Source organism: Sorex fumeus, unplaced genomic scaffold (assembly GCF_029834395.1).
Source record: "Sorex fumeus unplaced genomic scaffold, SorFum_2.1 ptg000100l, whole genome shotgun sequence".
Classification (NCBI taxonomy): domain Eukaryota; kingdom Metazoa; phylum Chordata; class Mammalia; order Eulipotyphla; family Soricidae; genus Sorex; species Sorex fumeus.
In genome coordinates, this window is record NW_026606157.1 from 7125001 (window position 1) to 7145773 (window position 20773).

A 20773-nucleotide genomic window follows, 5' to 3' on the forward strand; every position below is an offset into this window, starting at 1 on the left:
GTCCCTGCAATCAAAATATTCTTTTGTGCTCTTCTAGGCGTTTCCATCAATCTACAACAGGCTCCTTAGCTGGGAGCTAGAAGCAAAAACTCTGACTCACTGGCTGAACGAGGCTAAGGGAGATGTTTTACAAATATTTCACTCCAAACAGGGTCCACCAATTGCCCTCAATACCGATATATATTAATGAGATTGTCATATTAATTATAAATTATTAAGGCATGAACATGAAAATGATGTCAGTTTGGACAGCCTGCAAAGGAGTACATTTAACTCTACAGGCAGCTAATATAATTAATATAAACAAACATCAACGGCAATTAGCTCCTCTCTTCAATTGGCTGAAGACACCCCCCCACCCCCCCGTGAGCTCTGGTGGCCAAGGCCCCCCTCCACCGTCTACCACTCAATTCCTGACCCACTCACACTGCGGAACTCTTGTTCTATCCTTGAGCCCTTCGGGAAACCCTCCTACTCTTGAATCGCCCACCGAACTCCCACAACACGCAGAGCTTTTTCAATTCCGAATATACTTAGGACGGTCCGTGCCCTCTTTGAAAGGCTTGAAAAAGCAAAGACAAAAAATACTCACGCAACACAAACCACAATTCACCAAACTCTATACAGAAAAGGTAGAGAGAGAAACAGGCTCGAGTTAACTGATGAATTTCAAAGGTCATCCCTGAGGGAAAGCACACAGGTTTTGCAGTGAAACATTCAGTATGAAGAGGTTCATGCGTGTGCGTGTGTGTATGTGTACGTAGGTATGCATGTACGTATATTAGGACAGATGTGATGATACTGGGGAGGAGAAGGAGGAGGAGGAGGAGGAGGAGGAGGAGGAGGAGGAGGAGGAGGAGGAGGAGGAGGAGGAGGAGGAGAATGTAGATGCTGGCGATGACACATGTGCCATGATCTGACTCGGTGGTCCCCCAACCTCTGAAACCCTTCCTTCCCAACAAATGCGTGAGAAAAGCACGACTTGAAGTCACTCTGCCGCCAAGCTGCTGGGGTTTGGGAGTGGGGGACCCCGAGGCCGCTGCTGAGGACCCGCCCACATCCCTGGCTCTATCGCGTCCACGCCTGGGTTGTCTCTGCAGAAAGTGCTCCATCACTGCTTCAATGGATTAGAAGCTACTTGGACTTCTTTTTTTTTTACTTAATTAACAGAAGCTCAGTATGACTTCAAGCATAATTTAACTTTTGATTTGCATATTTCATAATAGGAACATGTGACGAACTGAACCATCAATATCAGAAATGCCAGGAACTGGAAAATTTCAAGAACTGGAGTGAACCTTAGGCCTTTTAAGTTTCCAGATGGAGAACGGAAGCTTAAGGCGGCCACGTGGCTCGACCCTCACACGTCCTCAGCAGCGGCACTGAGAAGGGAGCCCAGATCTGATCATTTACGATGCGGCCTCAGACGGCCCCTTCCTTGTTCCCGAGAATGAACGGCAATTAACTTAAGAACTGTCCACCTATGACTCAGCTTGTGAAGTCCTTTCGTTCTTTACTTCTCAAAGTGCCATTTGTACAAACTACTAACACGAGACATACTTATCATATTATCCTTAAAAACACTGGACGGCTACTGCAGAAACCAATTGTCGTCAATACAAAAAAACCTCAAAAGATTTTTAATAAACCTGTGTCACTCGGTGAACATCAGCAACACGGTGAAACTGAACAGTAGGACCCCTCGTGCAGAAATACCCCTCCCTGAACACCAGCCACTAACACCATCCGCTGATTTACTGGGCTTTTGGTCTGGGGTCCTTCACTTCCCTTGTTACTCTCCTTTATTTCAGTGTGAGGAAAAAGGAGCCAAGAGCCTAAAGTGGCTTGAAATTATGTGTTAAAAAACAAATTTCAACATTTAATGAGTTTTATGGAAACTTCCCGTGAGTTCTGGGAAGACTGACGGTTCTGGGTTTTTTTTTTTTTTTTTATGAAATTACATTTGTTTTCACATCCAGCGTATACATGTAAACCGAGATTATCTTTGGCTGGATGTTTTTCGTTTTAGACTTTCACAGAAGTTGAGGGATACTAAATTCTCAACTGAATTCTAAATTTGAATTCTAATTCAAAAAAAGAGCAAAAAAACATTTGAAGATGATAAGACGTTTTGGAGGTTGGCACGGAGAGTTGGAGGATGAGCGGGGGGGATCCCGGGGAACAGTCCCGGGATGCGGCAGAGGCCGGCACCCACAGGCTGGGATGGACCAGGGAGAGTCACAGAACCGCTTCTCGCTCGGAACCTGACCAACACTGGATTCCAGGCTTTCAGCCTCCAAAGCTCTGAAAAGAAATGTCTGTTTTTTTAAACCAATAAAGGAAAAAAAGAAAGAGCAAAAATATGTTACCATATTAGAAAAATCAGAACCTGAAAGTAACCTAACATTTCATCTTCAAAATGAGATAGGACCTGGGGCCAGAGCAGTAATACAGAGGGCGCCTGCCTTGCACACGGCCAGCCTGGGTTCGATCCCCAGGAACCCATCCGCTCACCCGAGACCACCAGGAGTGAGCCTTAAGAACAAAGCCAGGGAAAAGCCCTGAGCACAGTGGGGTGTGACCCAGCAACCAAAAAACAGAGAGATTGAGAGAGAGATAAGATCTATTAATAATCGTATCTGAATAGAAAATCATGCACACCTAATTTGGTGTTAGATAAAATAAATGACAAGCAGAAATCAAAAAATAATTCCACTGAGACCATGCAACGTAACAGACCATGCAAACCCTAGCCCAGACCAGGGCGGGCTCGAGGGTAGAGTGCTCTGTGTGTAGCAGGAAGCCTCGGCTCAGTTCCAGCCCCGCACGGGGCCAGAGCCCATGGGCCTGACATGACCTCAGGAGTCAAAGCCACGAGGAGTCCAAACCCAAGCCAAACAAAGGACAAGAACAACCCGGGAAAACCCAGGCCGGAGAGACCCGCTTCCATCCTGGGCACCTGCGACTGCCCCCAGTGCCACAGGACATGACCCAGGGCTCTGGAGCCAGGGGAAGCCCTGAGCACTGCGGGTGTGGTCCGCCCACCACTCAAAAAGACAAAAAATGAGAAAAGCCAGTTTGGCTCCAAATGACGCATGCTGCATTTCACAGAACTGGCAAAAAGACTGCTTATGAGATATCAATGACTCTGGGAACTTGACTAATAACATTTTTTCCCCTATCTTTATATATATATATATATATATATATATATATATATATATATATACACATAAATATACACACACACACAAAGGTCTTCTAAAATCAGAAAAAAAAATGGAAAAAAGCTACCTCTTATTTTTCTCTATTTTCCTTTTTTTTTTTTAAATAAAAAAAGGTCTTCTAAAATAAGAAGAAAAATAGAAAAAAAAACCTTTTCTTTTTTTTTTTTTTTTGCTGTTTGGGTCATACCCAGTGATGCACAGGGGTTACTCCTGGCGGTGCTCAGGGGACCATATGGGATGCTGGAAGTCGAGCCCAGGTTAGCCGCGTGCAAGGCAAACGCCCTACCCGCTGTGCTTCTGCTCCAGCCCCCAACCTCTTATTTTTCTCTGATGGTGGTGAAGGTGTTAAACAGGTACATAGCTACTGAGTTCAGGGTCAACAATTTCACGTTTGAAAAAGCGGCTGGTTTCTAGCCGCTTTCTACGAATGCACCTCAGGCTGGCCCGGGCAATGCGTTCCCCGCCCAAACCCTCTTCATGAAGAAATAAGGTTTCTGCTGTCGATAAATATCCAAAAATTATACCCCAAAATGTGAAGGATTTGCTTGTTGCTGAAAAAGACCTCACCATTATTTTTTTTAAATAAATATCATCTCGATCACGTATGAAGATACATGGGACATATACTCTGGGAAATGCAACTTTCTGAAAATAAGACAAGGCCGTCCGAGGCTTCAGAAGGGAAGGGCATCCGGGACTCTACCCGGGATTCACGAGACTGCCCGAGAGAGGAAGGGCCCCGAGGCCTCCCCGTTTATGACCATGATAAAACGCCCCGTGAGGGCGTGGAGAAACACATCTTCGCCTCAAAACTAAGTGAGCCTAAGGGAGGGAGCGGGCGGGAGAAAGGAGAAGGCGGGGTGCGCGCCCCCCACTCAACCAACCTTTAGCCGGCGGGAAAGGATGGGGAGGCAATGAGTCCGCACAGAGTTCCAGCGGGAACTGCAGGAGCTCTTCGTTATCTGTAGAGGCTGGAGGGGCAAGAGAGACACCAGTTATTCAGCCATAGTCCAGGGTTAACTTGTTAAAATGAAGAATCTGGGCCAGCAGATTCTTGGATAGCGTTGGGTTGTCCCTGCTCCTCCAGCAATGAGCTCTGGTTTACTGAGCTACTCCCACAACAGTGCCCCTGAGGCACAACCCAGTTCCACCAAGCATGAACAATCCTAGATTGCTTTTCCCTTTCCTTTATGTCCCTTGCGTGGCTTATTCAGCAATGTCCTTTGTGTATAGACACAGGAAGACAGTTCATACAATGCTTTGCAACATGGGAGTTTGTTAATTGACTCCAAAATAATATTTACTCTCGGGCATCCGTATTTACTTGATGTACTCTTGGGCATCCATATTTACATCCATGTTTACTTGAGCCTCAGTTGCCCTTAGTTCCTAGCACTCCAAAAGCAGGAACTGGATGGACCCAGGACAAGCTGTATGCTACCCTGTCATCGAAAGCAGACAAGCTAAGCGCCATAAGTATAATAAGTTAAGAGCATGGTCATGGAACAAACTCTGTCATGACCCAAAAAGAAGGGACTGAACAAGGACCCTGCTGGGTTAGGAAAGACTAACCTGGCCTGAGGACTGTAGTCTGGGATATACAGTGAGATGTTCCTCTTCCCCAAGAAAAGCCAAACTTTAAGCTTAATATTTTTCTTACTGTGTTCATACAAAATGACTAGAGATACTATAAGAAATAAATTTACTATGATTGGTTAAATGGATGAAGAAAGCAATGGAATCCCGCCCTTGAGCGGATCTCCTAGTAATCTGGAGCGTTGTACCCTCAGATGAGATCTTGTCCTTGAGTTAATCCCCTAGAACTTCCCCTGAAGGAGTGGCTTTGCCTCTGTTTGTTGTTATGACAATGTTCAACCCCACCTAGGTATATCCCAACCCTTCATGATCCCTATATAAGAGTGTCCTGCCCCCCGCCTGGCCCTCCTCGCCGGGGCCCTTGGAGGGGAGCGGGTTGAATTTCCCTCCCCACCCCGACCAGGGCTCCAGCAGCCAAAGACCTCCAGAACCAGCCACCACCATGCTGAGACCTCTCTCCACACGCATGAAGGTACCGGCAGAGGAACAAAGGCATGCGGGTCCCGGGGCGGAGATCTCCAAGCCTGCTCGGATCGGGGCTGAGCATCCTCAATCCAGATCCTCCAAATTCCAGTAGGCAGGGGTCACACCCACCAACTGGCCCCCTGTTGTAATCCCATCAACGGCCAAGACCCAGAGACTATAAATATAAAACCCAGCTCCCGGAAGTGAGCATTTGCAGCACGGAACATCTTATTATGACATCTTATTATCTCATTCCTACTTTGGACAAACTGACAGGCTACTGAATGTAACCTGCCCACACGGCAGAGTCTGGCAAACTCCCCTGGCGTACGTACCCAATATGCCAAATACCAGTAACAATGATGGGTCTCATTCTCCTAACCCTGAAAGAGCCTTGAAGATGGCACTTTTTAAAAAATCTCTGGACTAGGATGAAGGAGATGTTACTGGGGCCTGCTCGAGGCAATCGACGAACAACAGGATGGTCGTGATCGTGATAATAAGGGGAAAGACAAGGAGGATGGGGACTGAGACTCTGGAAGACGTTGGGACTTTGAAGACGAGAAGGATGACTAGATGACGATGATGACTGGAACTGGAGGACTATGAGACTATGACGAGACAAGAAAAAAGATATAACGAAGTAGAGGACTTTGAGGTCTACGAGGAGACTAGGATGATGGAACTATGATGACTGAGACTACGACCAAAACTACAACTACGACTGCGCCGTAAGGTGAGAGATCAGATTTCGCTGGGAGGAGAGAGAAATAAACTGTCCACGGACCAGCCTGGAGCCGAAACCAAGTTCCCGTTTCTTTGTCTCGTTGTTGCTGTCATCGGGCCTGGGGAGGCGGCTCTTGGCCACCAAACGCTTGCAACCTGTGTGCATGCCCACGTTTTTCCTATGGAGACTCAGACCCCATCCCCCTTCACTTTGCGTTTCTCCCCTTCTCCTGGGCTTCCCCCCTTCCCTGGGCCTCCTTCCCCAGGGGGATTCTCGGAGGGAGCAAAGACAAGACACATGAATCCACCAGCAGAGCCTCGTGAAGGAACAATCCGACAAGTGAGGATTTTTGCCATCTGACTCTGCACCTTATCTTAGCTCTTTGGTACCGATGAGAGCGCTCATTATCTGTCTTCTTTGATAAATATTTGAACACATCGTTTAATACATCTGCTTCACTAAAACTCAATGCTGTATCCAGAATTTAATCACTTTAAGATTTTTAGCTAATCATGCACATTTTTGCCAGCAAGTCAGGAATCTTATTTCTCGACTATTTTTGTTTCAGAACACAAAAATGAACACTGATTATCTGGACTTCTTGGAATACATTAAAACGGTACTTTTCAGGATTAAACTTTATCTGTGTGGTCTCTCTTGGACTTGATTTCCTCTCTTTCTTTCCCTCACATCTTTCCAAATTTCTTTCAGTAAAAATTATTCTGCTTCACTTAAAAAACAAAAAGGTACTTCCTAAATTTCACCAGAGAAAGGGTAACACTGAGACTCTGCTAGATATGACAGGAATTTTTCTGAGAAAGAAACATAACGCATACAACGTGAATGACATCAGATGCCTTGACATTCTCCCCAAACCAGGTGGAAACCTGCAAATTTCTGTAGAATATACCCTAATTTACTCTACATAAACATCAATAATCTTTTCATATACGAAAAGTATCATCTACGCTTATCCACACAGTTAAAACAAAAACAAATCACAAGATGAGCGTTGTGTCCTTAAGACACACTCCTCCCTGCAGACCTAAGCTCACAGCTGCGTTATTTCCCCGGGCCAAGATCGGGAAACAACACAAGTGCCTTTCCAACGGAGACGTGGACAGAGGGCTGCGACAGGCATGCAGTGGGAGATGACACACAGCTATCGGGGAAAGACAAAGCCGGGCCCTTCCCTACAGTGGGGACAGAACTCGAGGGGAATTCAGTCAGAGGGCAATGGTGGATGATCCCATTCCCCTGGGGAGTGGAAAGAAGCGTAAAGGGCAGAGACGACATCCGGTGAAAAGAGCCTGACAGCAGAACAGAGAGAGGTGAGCGGGATGGAGGTGGTGCGGAGCCAAGGCCAGCGCTGGTGGGAGTGACAGTAACACCCAATGCCTAGAGCAGAAACACCCGGCACCATTATAGGTACCATTATAGACCCCACTACCTCACACCAGGCACTGTTAGAAACCCCGATACCTCAAAAATCATCATCATCATCATCACCCATCATCCTCATCATCCATCATCCTCATCCTCATCCTCATCATCCATCATCCATCATCCTCATCCATCATCATCATCATCCATCATTCATCATTCTCATCCTCATCCTCATCATCTCATCATCGTCCAGGGAGAAAGAAAGGAAAGCAAGGAAACAAGCGGACCTCTAACTCTCGCTGAACTTCACTGTGTACCGACACGACCATCGTACGCAGGCGTTTACCTCTTTGCGATGACTTTTCCACCTGCGTTTTTGTGGTCTGCAAAGCCTGATTTTTGTCAAAGGTGATTGCGACCGCTGTGACTGTAACCTAGGATCATGAAAAACACAGAGTCAGCAAAACAAAGCAAAAGCAATGAAACTGTTGGCACTCGTTTCACACATCATTCCCAGCGCCAGGAACGGCGACGCAAAGTCGAACATCCTATGGGGCACGTGGTTGGTGCCCATCTGAGTCCAGAAGAACATGACATACAGTCTGAGGGCAGTGACACGCTGACGTCATCTGCAGGGCGGCCGTGAGGTCTAAGCACTTGGTGCCGGCAAATGTGTGACACTGAAGTAGCCGAGATCAAAGCTGGAGGACGCAAGAGCCTCAGTCGGGAGTGAATCTGTTGAAAATCTCAGGTACACGGGTTTTGTGACCGAAACCTCCAGGCTCTCTCGGAGTTAGGGATGGGCCACCCTCCCCCGTCCCCCTCTTCTTCTGGAGCCGACAGTCACGCCACATGAACTGCCTCCGGCACCAAATAAGCTCAGTAACTGCCCATGATCCAGAGACTCATCAGTAAATCTCCAAAGAGATCAACAAGAGGCAGAGATGCCTTCGGGCCCCACCAGGCTGAGTCTCATCCAGGGCATCCCCGAGGGTGGGGGGGCAGGTGAGCCCACCAGCTGCCCAAACAGAGCCCTGGCAGCAAAACCTCTCCAGAATCCAGTCATGGCCATGCTCATGGCCGGACTCCACAAGCGGCCGCCTTCGCATCTCTCACATCTCATGCTCTGTATCACTGACATACCGGGAGTAACATACCAAACGGGATGGGATGCAGAGGCAACCGATCTCAATATTATCACACATGGCTCAACCTCTAACATCATCTTAGTCATCTCTTGTACAAGGGCTTAATGGCTCCACGGTGAGATACAACAATCACCACATGCTTTTTTCTAAGGAAATCTTTTTGGATCATTTTTAGCAAATTACTCACAACAAGCATATCAAATACATTATTTAGGACCTGTGATTGGAACAGGCCTGAGTGGTGGCTGGGAAAATTGGAAACGATGGTGGTGGGAAGGTGTATCGGTGGTGGGACTGGGGTCGGCACACTGAACGTTATAAATCATCGTGAGCAACTTTATAAGAGTTAAAAGATAAACTTAAAAAGCTGGAGGCTGTCCCAGGCTAGATCCTGGCTCCTGGGTACCTGAATCGCCTCGTCCTCGGGCAGAGAGACGGTGAAGTCGGCGTGGCAGAGGCAGCAGGGGCTCATGGAGCGGAGCTTGAAGTACAGACTCTGCGGGAGAGAGGAGAGCCAGCGTCACTGCACCAGGGACAGAGAACACGGAACACAGAACACGAGCTCTGGGCATCACACCCGGCTTTGGGTTTCACACCCAGCTCTGGGCTTCACACGGCCCAACAGCATCTGCAGCACGTCAGATTCAAGATCAGAACCCGGCCCACTCTCTGGGCTTTTTCCTAGATTTCAAATCCATTCCTGATTGACTGTTTTTGAGTTTGGGGGCCGCACTCGGCAGTGCCCAGGGCTTACTCCTATCTCTGTGCTCAGGAATTACTTGCAAGCTCAGGGGACCATATGAGGTGCCAGGGATCGAACCCGGATCAGCAGCACACAAGGGCAGCAGCCTCTCCATCATACAATCTCCGGCCCCTGGAACACTTTTAACACATGCGCAGAGAGAAAAATTAAATCCTACCTTCCACTAGAACAAAAAAAGCAATACAATGTAAAGGTTTTTCAAGAATTACACACATGAAAGTGTGTATTACACACACATAATGCTTAAAGCTAAAATGTGACTTAAAACCAAATTTACGGTATGGTGGTATCAAGTCAAATACACCTGCACACTCTGCTTAATGGCCAGATTAAGACTGATATGTAAACAAAAGTAATTCAATCCACAACTGGCAAAGGTGTTCCACACAATATAGCAACCTTTGTTTTCTCCAATTTCATGATTGCGAAGAACTACAGTCAGGGGCCAGGGAAAGGGCGTTTGCCTTGCACACAGCCGACCGAGGTTCAATCTCCGGCATCCCATGTGGTCCCCCAAGTACCACCAGGAGTAATTTCTGAGTGCAGAGCCAGGACTAACCCCTGTGCATTGCACTGTAGTCAGGAGGTTCTTACCTTGAGCAAATTTTCACAGAGGTCGTTGAAGTTCTTATTGAGAGCTTGATTAGTCAAGTTGAGGCTGCTTAATCGGATCACTCGTACCGATGTAAACATCTGCAAGGAGATACAACAACGGGCGTCTTATCCCAAGTCCAGTATCAGCAGACAAACCTGACACATCATGAACAGACATCATGACCACTGTTGTGTGGACAAGGATAACACTGAAACTGCAGTAAATTCTAAAAGAGAACACGGATAAGAAGACATTTGCTGAAATCATTTTTATTGTCTCTGCTTAAAACTAATAGCAAAAGGCGGTTTACCTGAATTTCAGAGGTCCAATTATTGATGCCGGGCATAATTTCTGTATTGCAACTATAAAAGCCTGTCGAAATAAATCGGAGTTAAAATATGACAGCAGTGTCCCTTAATTTTTGTTATTTTCAATCATCACTTGAAGTTCCAACTGTGAGAGCCCTTCTTTTTCCCGAAAAGTAAATTACTTTCCCCTAGAATTCCATGTAGAGAGCCTGGCAAGCTATCCGTGGCATATTCAAAAACAGTAACATTTAACAGGTCTCATTCCCCTGACCCTAAAAGAGCCTCCAATATGGTAGCGTTGGGAAGGACGAGTAAGAAGAGGCTGCTAAAATCTTACGGCGGGGACGAATGGAGACGTTACTGGCGCCTGCTCGAGTAAATCGACGAACAACGGGACGACAGTGATATGGTGACAAAATTCCATGTCCTCGGGAAACTTTAAGACCACTTAGTCAACTGTCAAAAACTTTTTCCAGGGGCCAGAGTGATAGTACAGTGGGTAGGGCATTTGCCTTGCATGCGGCCGACCCGGGTTCAATCCCCAGCATCCCAGATGGTCCCCTAAGCACCGCCAGGAGTAATTCCTGAGTGCAGAGTCAGGAGAAACCCCTGAGCATCACTGGGTGTGACCCAAAAGAAAAAAAATATACATATATATAAAATAAAATAAATTAAAAAATGCTTAAAAAACAAAACTTTTTCTGTGTGTAAACATGAAAGGATCCAAAAATTTAATCCACTTCAGTTCTAATGCATATGTATGTGTGTGTGTATATGAATACACACAGACACACACACATATATATATATAAAATTTTCCTCCCCCTACCCCCCCCCCCCCCCCGACCCCCTGGAACAGCAAAGCCCAGGACAGGATGTACAGGGATTTATCCTAAAGCCCTTCAGAATACAGTCATTCCCAAGAGAGTGAGATTCACACACTGGCGCGCAGGCCATCTCCCCCCATCCCCGGGCCTGCCCACCTGAGGGTGGGGGGACATCAGTCAGCAGAGAGTGCACGTCCTCCATGGCGTCTGTGTCGTCGATCTGAAAGACAGGCAGGCATCACTCAGTGAGTAGGAAACAGGCGATCGCTTCCATAGGGAAAAAGTTATGGTTCACTGTCACTGTCACTGTCCTCCCATCGTTCACCAATTTGCTCGAGAGGGCCCAGTAACGTCTCCATTGTGACAATTGTTACTGTGGCATATCGAATACGTCACGGGGAGCTTGCCAGGCTTTGCCGTGAGGGCAAGATACTGTCAGTAGCTTGCCGGGCTTTGCTGTGTGGGATACTGTGAGATACTCTCGGTAGCTTGCTGGGCTCTCCGAGAGGGGCGGAGGAATCGAACTCGGGTCGGCCATGTTGGCTGCGTGCAAGGCAAATGCCCTACCCGCTGTGCTATCACTCCAGCCCAGGTGATGGTTATTCCTTACTAAACAGATGACACAAGAGTCAAGGAAAAGCAGACATTTTCTCCTAAAACTTCAAAAGACTTTTTTCTGATACTTGTACATTTCTCCACAACAACCAGTTGTAAATTTCTGACTATGACATATATCAAGGGTGGCGAACTGGAACACCATGACTGAAACCCAATCACGAACAACTTCGTAACTGTATATCTCACAGTGATTCAATTAAAAAACAAAGGAACCAACAAACAAAAAGAGTCATGAGTTAAGAAAAGGAGCCTGTGGGCCAGAGAGATAGCATAGCATGGAGGGTGTTGGCCTTGTATGCAGCCAAAGTGGGTCGATCCCCAGCACTGCATATGGTCCCCTGAGCTCACCAGGAGTGATTCCTGAGTGCAGAGCCTGGAGGTACCCCTGAGCATCACCGGATGTGGCCCCCAAACAAACCAACAAAAAGGAGAGAGAAAACACGCCTTTGGGGCTAATGAGTTAGGAGGTAGGACACTGGCCTTGTATGCAGCTGACTCAGGTTCTATTCCTGGCACCCCACAGGGTCCCTCCCACTTGAGCCCAGCCAGGAGTGAGCCCTGAGCACTGAGTCAGGAGTGAGCCCTGAGCACTGAGCCAGGTGTGAGTTCCAAGGACTGAGCTAGCAGTGAGCCCTGAGCAGAACCAGGTGTGAGCCTTCCCAAGCCCCAAAAGAAAGAAAAGGAAAACGAGACTTTTCTCGAGACTATGATAAGGACGTGTTTTGGAGGATGCACAAAAAATTCCTAAGTACGGTGGCAGTTCGTGCATGAAAGCCCTTTGACCCAGACAGACTCGGAAGAGCAGCAGCGGCAGGCGGGGACGGCCCCACACAGCCCTCACACGGTGGCGCCCGACACAGGGCTGAGCTGCCTCGTCCACCAGCTCCCAGGAACCCGCTGGACTGCGGGAGTAACCCCACGAGCACTCCTGGAGGCCTCTGCCTTCCCGGAGAGGATGAGATGGGATGTATTTAAAGGCGGATCCGAGACAGGGTCCAAGCCCGCCCTCTCACATGGGTACCAGCCCGCTACGATCGGCAGTACCAGCCGGCTGTGAATGGTGGTACCAGCCCACTGTGATCAGTGGTACCAGTTGGCTGTGATCAGCGGTACCAGCCGGCTACGAATGCTGGTACCAGGCAGCTGTAATCAGTGGTACCAGCTGGCTGTGAACAGTGGTACCAGCTGGCTGTGATCGTTGGTACCAGCCGGCTGTGAACGGTGCAGAGTTTGCCCTGGAGGGTGGGCACGGGCGCTGTCTGGGAGCGGGGGTGAGGGGGGCCGTTCTCAGCCCCTGCCTACACTTCCCACTCTTAGTGCCGCCCGCCCGCGGCCATCCCCAGCTCTCGGGCAATCCCCACCGTGCCCTCCCGCCCCTTCTCGGCCCGAGTCCTGCCCAGTCCAGCAGCGTGGCTTGGTTCCCTGCCCGCTGGGAGCCGGGTATCCAGGGCGCTCCACAGCGAACCTTGGCAAGGCTTAGGCGTGTCTGCAGAATCTGCTGAGCCAACTCTGCCCCTGCCTGAGGCTGTCATTGAGAGTCTGCTCCTCTGCCAGCTGCTGGTCACTGCAGCCAGGCGCGGCCCGCGCTGTCCTGCCTGGGACATTTGCCCTCCTCGGCCCGACAGTCTCCTTCCAGGCCCCACAGCTGCCCGCTCCCAGAGGAGGACAACTGAGTCAGGGGATCTACTGAAGGGCAGCCTCGTCTCAGCCCCTGTGCCCCACAGCTGGCCACCTGGCCCCCCTCTGACCGCCCACACCGCTGCTCACCAAGCCTCCATCTCTCCCGGACCCTCACCCTCCAGCTACCCCCTCATCGGGGAGCACTAGGGAGCACATTTGTCGGGAGGGAGGCTCCATAGCTTTACCGGCCACATCTCTTCTCCAGGAAAGGGAACAAGATGCTTTGAGCGCAGTTTTCTAACGACATCGGAATGACAGCTTCCCGACTCAGCAGGAAACCACGACACTCAGAAGTCAGTGATTAAAAACGACACTTAAGGGATACAAATGCTACAGCAACAAGTTATAAGCTAGGGAGCAGAGAAGAAAAATGGGGGCGAGAGCAACAGCACAGCGGGGAGGGCGGGGCGTTCACCTTGCACACAGTCGACCTGGGTTGGATTCCCGATATTTTAAGTCCCATACGGTCCCCCAAACACCGCCAGGAGTAACTCCTGAGTTGCAGAGCAAGGAGTAATACCTGAGCAATTCCTGGTATGGCCCAAAAACAACAGAAGGTGGGGGGGGGGGGGGTGAGAAATGATAGCGAGCGAAAGAATAGCACTTGAATTCATTTAAATTCACTTATGTTTACAAAAATAGACCTGAGGCTTTAATATTTAACCCAGGTTTTAATTTTTGCAGAACTACTTATATTATTTTATCAAATACACTGCAGCGGGTAGTGCATTTGCCTTGCACGTGGCCGACCCGGGTTCGATTCCTCCGCCCCTCTCGGAGAGCCCGGCAAGCTACCGAGAGTATCCCGCCCGCACGGCAGAGCTCCCCGTGGCGTATTCGATATGCCAAACACAGTAACAACAAGTCTCACGATGGAGATGTGACTGGTGCAAGCTCGAGCAAATCGATGAACAACGGGAGGACAGGGCGACAGTGCTACATTACGTTAAACAAAAAAACATGCTATCAAATTCTGATATTTTTAAGTTTATGAAAAATAAAGTTTTTGAACTTTGGATCTGGGCTTCAGTAAAAAGGTGCATCTTCCCTTCCCTCCCAAACTGCAAACATTAATCGCAATCTATGGCCATACCACCCTGAACACTCCCGATCTCATCTAAAAATTAACCGTGATAAAATAATACCTCCAAAACGAAAGCGTCTTTTTTCCCATGCGAAAGGTCTAGTTCTGTGACTTCATCTGAGCTTTCTGACTGTGATCTTAAAAGTCTTGAGCGTTGTCTGGGTTCCGGAATGGGTGATCCTATAATTTCTTCCGACACCTCCTGAAAGAAAAAAGAGCTGATTTTTATATTCCAAGAATAGCTCTGGAGGCCAGAGCGAGAGTACCTGGTGAAGGTGTTGGCCTGCCTGTGGCCCACCAGGTCGATCCCTGGCTGTGCACAGGGTCCCCTGAGCCCTGGCAGGAGGGAGCCCTGAGCACAGAGCCAGGAGCCGGCCCTGAGCACCGATGGGAGTGGCCCGAAACCGCTAAGGGAAAAAAAGGCTTGACTTTTCCAGTTTTAATTTAAAAAATTTACATCGATAGACAACTATCAGAGAGAGTGGGGCCGAGGATATGAGAAAATCTGTAAGATACGTTCACAATCAATATTTTAGCATGACCTTATGTGTAAAGTCACAGGGAAGGCCCACTGAGAAGCCTCAGCGTGAGCCCCTGACCCCCGGGACCCTGCAGATGCGCTGAGGCAATGGTGCCATCTAGTGCCCACCCCGGGAACTGGCAGGCCTGCCACTCAGGCTCTTCAGGCTTTGCACTGACAAGCTAACAGCTTGTGAAGAGATTGAAGATTGAGATGCAGACTCACAAATAAACCTCAGAACAGGAGGAGAGCAACACGCCGCAGAGATGCCACCGGAACCCGGGCCAGGCTGACTCATCCTGGGAAACCTGGCACTCACCCGCCCCAGAAGAGCCCCAGCAGCTGAAAACCTCCAGAACGCAATCACCACCATGCTCACGGCTGCTCTCCACAGGCTCAGAAGGGCCTCAACCATGAGGGAATCTGCTGGAAAACCCGGGGCATGCAGGTTTTATGACCGAAACCTCCAGCCTCTCACGGAGTTGGGAACGGGCAAGCTCCCCCATCTTCTCCCTGTGCTTCCAGTAGCCTGGCAGTCACGTCCAAGGACTGCCTGTGGCATTAAGCTCACTAACAGCAATGACCCAGAGACTCACAAATAAACCTCGAAAGACAAAGAGAGCCACATGCCACAGAGATGTCACCGGATCCCAAAGTCACCATCCAGTCAAAAATTTAATTCTAGTTGTATCACCCTATTTAAAATCTTAGAATTCCTGGAGCGCGGGGCCACACACGCAGCCACACAATATCTCACACTCTATACAAGGGCTTAATGGCTCTTAAGGGTGATACATCAATCTTCGCACACTTTCCTCTAAGGAACTTTTTTATTGATCATCTTTAGCGGATTATTCATAACATGCAATTCAAATTAAACTCTTTAGGTTCTGTTTTGGAGGAAGGCTTTGGGGATCGGGGTGGAGTAATTCGAAATATGGTGGTAGGATAGTGTAATGATGGTAAGACTGGTATTGGAATACTGGAATATTGAATATTGAATATCATATTGAATATAATATGAACAACTTCATAAAAAATGAATAGTGCAGTGGGTAGGGCATTTGCCTTGCACGCGGCCGACCCGGGTTCAATTCCTCTGCCCCTCTCGGACAACCTGGCAAGCTACTGAGAGTATCCCGCCCACAAGGCAGAGCCTGGCAAGCTCCCCGTGACGTATTCGATCACAATCACAAATCACAAATCATCCTGTTATTCGTCAATTGCCTCGAGCAGGCCCCAGTAACGTCTCCTTCATCCTAGCCCTGAGATTATATTCAAGGCTCTTTAGGAGAATGAGACCCATCATTGTTACTGGTATTTGACATATTGGGTATACCACGGGGAGTTTGCCAGACTCTGCCCTGTGGGCAGGCTACATTCGATAGCCTGCCAATTTGTCCAAAGTAGGAATGAGATAAAAAGATGTCATAATAAGATGTCGCACGACCGCAAATGCGGCCACGCGGTTCCGGGAGCTGGTTTTTATAGTCTCTGAGTCTTGGCCGTTGATGGGATTACACGGCACCAGGGGGCCAGTTGGTGGGTGTGACCCCCGCCTACCATTTGATATGCCAAAAACAGTAACAATTCTCACAATGGAGACGTTATTGGTGCCCGCTCCAGCAAATCGATGAACAACGGGAGGTCAGTGGACATAAAAAAATTTTTAAAAAGAGACAAAAAAAGATTGAGATCCCCAAATTTGATTCTCATCTGTTTTATTTATTTTTTTACTGGTTGCAGTTTATCAAATCCTCACCTAGGAAGATGTGAAACAAACTGCACGCACATGTGTATTCTATGCATTATGTGAGTCTGTACTTGCTGTGCAACCTGGGTAGTTTCAATAATGATGTTTTTAGGGCAGCTCATGGTCTGACCCTCTAAGGGTCCCTGAGTACTGACATTCTATAGAGCCAAACTCAGCACTAACTACAAGTTCTAAACACTGTGGAGAGGGAGCACGTGAGCACCTGCTGTGCTCCCCTCTGAGCACCTCACGCCGGCTTCAAGCACAGCCCACTCGGCTGACGGCTGGGTTCGGCTGTCCGAGGTTCTGAGAGACGGATGCCGGAGCACTGACTGCAGCCGGGAAGGAACGAGCCAAGAACCGTGCAGGTTCTCATTCTTGGTACGGGCAGGCAAAGCTTCAGAGAGGCGGAAAGTCGGGTCTAAGGACCCACAGAATGGTTATGTTACGCTGCACGACTGTTAGCGTATATGATGATTCGAAGAGAGCGAGAGAGTCCATCTTAGAAATCAGGAAAGATACTGGGAGATTCAGAAATAGCCATTTTTTGAATTAGGGTCATAACTCAATCTGTGAACTACATGAATGCTGAATTTTTAAAAATTCTGAACAGATTTATTATTCCCTTCACTAAGAGGATGGATTAAAATCCATTTAAAATGGATCGGGGATCCAATGTCTCTGAATATTTCACCAGTGATATCAGGATATAGTGAGGTCTCAGTTCATAAATTCATTCTTTGAGATTCACTTTGTAATAGACTAACACCCAACTATAGATAACTTTGTAAATCACAGTTCTTAAATTAACTTTAAAAATCATATTAAAAACTATTACTTATTATATGTTACTGTTTCAGATCATCACTACATGGAGTATTTCATTTTACCACTGTGGGTAATCTTCGTGGGGTCAATTGCTCTGTCACAATTTTTATAGGTATGATTTCATAGATCCTATTACTCAGGTGATATAATAAAACACCGGTTGTCTGAGACCAAAAAAAAAAAAAAGAGGAAGTAATTTAAAAAGCAGAAGCTTATGGATCAGAGTGATAGCACAGCAGGGAGGTCTCTGCCGTGCACGTGGCTGACCTGGGTTCCATCCCCGGCATCCCACAAGGTCCCCTGAGCCCTGCCAGGAGTTAATCCCTGAGGGCAGAGCCAGGAGTCAGCCCTGAGCATGGCAGGGTGCGGCCCCCAGAACAAAAAAGCAACCCAAAGAAGCAAAAGTTCAATAAATACCTATTGAAGGGATAAAGTACTTAATTTCCGTTAAGTCTGTCCATGGCCACGGGAGCTCACAGCACAGCAAAGGAGGGCAGAAACGTGAGAATTCAGCGTCACAGCTGGGAGCTGGGACCACAGGCAGGCACGCACAGCAGACAGGTGCCCAGGAAGACGGGTGTGCTCTCCCTGTGCGGGGCCAGACAGGACCACAATCCTGGTACAGAGCAGGGGACCCTGAGGATGGAGCCCCCGACACAGGGCTCTGCACGCCTCTCTGCAACCAGACACACACTGTTAGCAGATGCTCCAATATCAAAATAGAGTTATGAAAAATGCAGCCCGGAAAGTACTGCAGAAAGCCCTAATGATGATTTTTCAAATATCAACAGACAACGCTGGGCCAGTCTTCTTCCCCTCCCAGGTCAGTTAATCCTCCAGTATTCGAACCCAGGACTTGGCTTCCTCTGTGCAAGTGCCCCAGGTGTCCTCTAGGACCCTGGGCCGACGAGTATCCCTGAGCCTCTTCCTGTTCATCCCCAATGCTTCCCCTCCCAGCTGGTACCCCCCTACCCACACTAGGTACCCGTGGGGGCGTGGCCTCTTCACAAGTGGGCGTGGCTTCTTCCAAGCGGGCATGGCCCAATTTTAGGCGGGCAGGCCACAGGTAGAGCAGTCATACCAAGAAATCTAGTGTAACATCTCAGTTCCCACACCTCCACACCAACATGAAGAAACAACACAAATCCCCACCATGGTTTGCGGAGGACAATCAAAGATCAATAGACATGATGTTTGAAAGATAAATATTTGAAAGTTAAAGATTCTCTTATCAGCACCGTTAGCAGAAACACAAAGCAAGCCTTGCAATCAATTTTTTAAAAATCTATTTAAATAAATATTGATCTCAAAAAAAATAGTGACTCTCAATATACCGAACACACTATATTTCGCCTGTAACCAAGCACCATTCTTAGGATACTTTCCTCCTTTCTCGGTGTCTGCCTGGCACCGCACATCTCAAATCAGAGCTGCCTCACCTGGAGGGACCCCACGGGGCACTCTCGGCTGCCCAGAGCACGGGCCCTGAGCGAGAGGGCGGACACTGTGTGTGGGACAGCCAGGGGCCGCCCTGCCACATGTCTCCAGAGCACTGCTGGGGTAACACCCCGAGTGCCCAGTAGGGAGCAGTCCCCAGGCCTCATGGGGTATGCTGAGAAGCAAACAAGAATTCTTCCTGAGTTGGCAACATCGCTAGCAAGCGGTAAGTCTGAAGCTAGAATTCAGAGGCACCCTTCCAGAGGACCAATCAACACGTTATAGTATTATTTAAAAAGTAATAAGGGGGCTGGAGAGATAGCACAGCGAGTAGGGCGTTTGCCTTGTACGCAGCCAACCCGGGTTCGATTCCCAGCATCCCATATGGTCCCCTGAGCACCGCCAGGAGTAACTCCTGAGTGCAGAGCCAGGAGTAACCCCTGTGCATCGCCAGGTGTGACCCAAAAAGCAAAAAAAAAAAAAAAAAGTAGTAAGATAAGACATAACAGTGTCATCCAAACACTTGCGTTTTCTGGAATTAATGGTCAAAGGCTCAGAAAAACAGCTCGAGCCAGAGTCCATCCCCAAACATCTTTCTCCAGCGCAGGTGACGGCTGTGAAGGCCCCCTGCTCTGCAGAACAAGGGCAGCCACTGAAAAGCCTGACGGAGAAAACCAACGGCAGAGTTTTCACACTGCCCTTTCATGCCTCGTGCCACAAACAAGCATCTTCCATCACAATGAAAAACAAAACTCTCGTTCGGTTACTCAACACAAATGCCTGAAAGGTTACTTACTGCCCAGGAAAACAGCCCAGCAATAGACAAAAACAAACAAACAAACAAACAAAAAAACTCTCCCTCTGAATGTACACACACACACACACGCCTGAGTTACAAAATGGTAAAATACAGGGAAAACGGGGGTTAGCAAGTACTACAAATTGGACAGGGCAGTTACGTGTTCTAAGCTGGATGGTAGAGGCCGGAGCGATAGTCCAGCGGGGAGGGGGTTTCCCGTGTATGCGGCCGACCCAAGTTCAATCCCTGGCATCCCATATGGTCCCCCCAAGTACTGCCTGGAGTGATTCCTGAGTGATCCAGGAGTAGACCCAAAAAGAAAAAGAAAAAAGAAAAAAGAAAAGCTGGATGGCCAAGGTGAGCCTCCTTACAAAGACGCCAAAGAGGCACAAGGATCCTGAGAAGAGCCGAGCAGTGACACGATGTATCTCGTGTCCAAAATAACATGTCCAGGAACTGGGGTCCGAGGGACAGGCAGCAGAGAGGGCACCGCCTTGCACACGGCAGACTGGGGTTCCATTCCCATGTGGTCCCCTGAGCCCCGCCAGGATAAATTCCTGAGCGCAGAGCCAGGAGTCACCCAAAACAGAGACACAAGCAAGCAAGCAAGCAAGCACAGAATACAGCAGCCCCCTCAGGCCCCCGAACGCAGTGCTCAGAGAGCCAGGCGAGACGCGGCCGCTCCTTACCGGGGGGCTGATCTCGTACAGCTCCTTGTTCTTGGCGATCGTGTCGTTGATCTTCTTCTGCATGTGGGAGATGTGCTGCTCGTAGGAGCCGTCGTTCGGCGTCTTCCCGGCAATCTGGATGCCGCCGGGTGTGGGTAAAGCGGCCAAATACACACCCGTGGCCGACTAGGAGAGACGAGGGGGACACGGTCAGGAAAAGCGCCCGGAGGACACGGGTCACTGCAGCAGCTGATTCACCCACGCGGGGAAATTCTGCCCCGGCCTCAGTGCGGAACGAGGGCACAGAGGGACGGGCCTGCAGAAACGTCCGCAGGACCGGCTGG

The 20773-nt window shown here is 48.8% G+C and overlaps 1 protein-coding gene across 18 annotated transcripts in view; it reads right to left on the reverse strand.

The window, feature by feature from the left end:
* The window catches only part of C2CD5 (C2 calcium dependent domain containing 5), a 92803-nt gene that overhangs the window by 10549 nt on the left and 61481 nt on the right, over positions 1–20773 (reverse strand). For all 18 annotated transcript variants that reach the window (XM_056134671.1, XM_056134666.1, XM_056134659.1 and 15 more), the window contains 8 exons: positions 20451–20615; positions 14486–14626; positions 11199–11262; positions 10218–10279; positions 9907–10005; positions 8956–9045; positions 7748–7835; positions 4112–4198 (listed from right to left, as the gene is read on the reverse strand). In XM_056134671.1, coding sequence (XP_055990646.1) covers positions 4112–4198; positions 7748–7835; positions 8956–9045; positions 9907–10005; positions 10218–10279; positions 11199–11262; positions 14486–14626; positions 20451–20615 — 796 coding nt within the window. The remainder of the gene's footprint in view (positions 1–4111; positions 4199–7747; positions 7836–8955; positions 9046–9906; positions 10006–10217; positions 10280–11198; positions 11263–14485; positions 14627–20450; positions 20616–20773) is intronic.